General features: G+C 40.2%; 1 protein-coding gene across 1 annotated transcript in view; it reads left to right on the top strand.

Annotated features, from left to right (window-relative positions):
- Nucleotides 1-2,500, top strand: part of LOC138012977 (2-amino-3-carboxymuconate-6-semialdehyde decarboxylase-like) — a 40,004-nt gene that overhangs the window by 34,024 nt on the left and 3,480 nt on the right. The window contains exons 11-12 of the mRNA XM_068859927.1: nt 170-251; nt 660-758. Coding sequence (XP_068716028.1) covers nt 170-251; nt 660-758 — 181 coding nt within the window. The remainder of the gene's footprint in view (nt 1-169; nt 252-659; nt 759-2,500) is intronic.

The following is a 2,500-nucleotide window of genomic DNA, read 5'->3' on the forward strand; positions in this document are numbered from 1 at the left end:
GCTGCAGCATGCATGGAATGCTGTTCTCAGGAATAGACAGGAGTCCTTTATAATGTTTCCCTCATCTTCATGAAGCAGTTTTCTTTACCCCTCCTTTAAGGCTTTTTCCTTGAAATTGCATCTAGCAGCTAAACCATTTAAAAATAAATCATTGAATGTTTTGTTGCAGAAAGTACATTGGTCAGATCTTTACAGACTCTCTTGTTCATGACGAAAACGCTCTCAAATACCTGGTTGACTTTATTGGTCAGGTAAATATTTGCAGATTAAGAGAGAATAACTTGTGTACATTTCAAGTGCTTATGATGAATTACTAATATAGTACGCAATATTAACATTCTAAATTCCAAGTTGACATTTTATCATGCCAAAGACAAATGCATGTGTTTATCACTTAAATTGTAATGAACATATTGATACTTTTTGACTGGAGACCTTTTATGAGGTTCCCACCGGGACCTGTTCAAAGGGTGTGTGAAAAACAGGGACCTGGAAAACAAACATCAGAGAACCAAAAAACAATAATTACAGCCATGCGAACCCTGTTGAGTTGAAGAAGTCCTCTGGTAAGTATTGTTCACATGATGGGTGAATTAGTCCTGGCTGCATGATGAGATATGATAAGCTGAGTAAAGAATTATTCCTTTATCCTTCATTAGGAAAATGTCCTCTTAGGAAGTGACTATCCATTTCCGCTGGGGGAACACCATCCTGGAAAACTCATTGAGGAAGTTTACAATGACAGGCCACAACTAAGGGTAATTTGGGATTAAAGCTATGAATAAATGTGCAAGTTTTGTATCCATGATGCAGGAAAAAGACTGCTAGTACGGAACATTTAATTGTTGTAAGAAAACAAAAGTAAAATTCAGTTTGTGTCTGTTCAGTTTATTATTCTTTTCATTTCAACAACTAGTTAGATGAACATTAAACCCTTTTGTCCCCAACTGGCTCTCTTTAACGAGTGCAGTGTCTATGTAAGGGGGAATTTACATGAGAGCAGTAACAACTCAGACCGACCTGAGTTTGTATCGGCCTTCATGCATCTCGTTTTTACCGTTCACATAACACCAGCCACACAATATTAATGAACTCATACCAGTCTGATTGCGTCTCGGTCGCTGGACGAGAAACTCTCGTACCGGTCAGAGTTCGTACCGTTCTCATATGTAAATGACAATAAATCTCAGACCGGGTCCGGAAATTTCAAGTCTTTATGCTTTTGGGTCAGCAATATATTTATTAGACAAACGATTGGATTGGGTCAGCGGTCAGCGGTCATGAAGGTCGGACGGGTTTCATCGAGCTCCGCCATTTTGCTCTGCATTTTTCTACATTTCACCACTTTTTCTTCAAAATCTCCAGTTCTAAGCTGGCGTTCTCAACAATCTCGCGATTGTCACATCTTACCGACCGTTTGGCGAATCTATTACAGATCCATAATCTACTGTAAACGCTTTCTACACCGAAGGATTCCTTACTGGGCAAATGGAATTGCAACTTTCAATCCATCGATACTGTCTTCTTCGAATAGCAACAAACACCACGACTGTTTCTGCCTCTGTGGTGATATCCATCCCAATCCTGGTCCTAGCGCTACAGAATGTACTGTCTGCCACAAATCTGTGGCTAAGAACCACAGAGCAATTGCATGTGATCTTTGTTCAAAATGGTGTCACATAAAGTGTGGCGGCGTAACACCTAAGGAATACCGACAGCTACAGAGAGAGGACAATTTTGCGTGGACGTGTCCTCCCTGTTTGTCAACCCTCACGTCTCTTCCATTAGCCATCGTCAGTTTATCATCTGATCAAAGTATGACTCTTGACCCTCATGAAGACTCTGACATTTGTGTCTTGCCAGGGTACGACGATGTTGCAAAACGATTTGTGAAAAATTGTAAAGTGGGTCACATAAATGTCAATGGATTTGCGGGATTTAAATTTGCTGATGTCAAACTTTGGCTTTCATAGCTCCTTTTCGATGTGCTTATTATTACGGAAACGAAACTTGGTGCAAGTCTTCCAAACAGCCAGTTTCAAATTCAAGGCTTTCGCTTACTTCGAGTGGATAGAAATTGCTTTGGAGGTGGTGTTATTATGTATATCCGCAATGACATCATCGACCAACTTTTGAAACATCTGGAAAAGCATCTTGGGATTGAATGCATTGCTGCCAAACTAAAACTTCGCTACGTATGGTCAACATTAATCGGTCTCTATAGATCACCCTCACTCCCAAAGAACATATGGAGAAAGGAACTTGCCAGTTTGTTGGAAGCCTCAACTGCAAAAGGCGAAAGCGTCTTCCCTTTGGGTGATCTCAATTGTGATTTACTAAGTCCAGATAAACCTCTTAAAAATGGTCCTGTGGACAGCACTGGCGATTTTCAAGATCATCCCAGTGTACAAGCCATTTTAGAAAATGACATGGAGCGTAAAGATTATGGTTTCTCACCCATTAGCACCATCTACATAGAGCAACTTTTGAAAGAAATCAA

The sequence above is a fragment of the Montipora foliosa genome, chromosome 8, assembly GCF_036669935.1.
Source record: "Montipora foliosa isolate CH-2021 chromosome 8, ASM3666993v2, whole genome shotgun sequence".
Taxonomy (NCBI): domain Eukaryota; kingdom Metazoa; phylum Cnidaria; class Anthozoa; order Scleractinia; family Acroporidae; genus Montipora; species Montipora foliosa.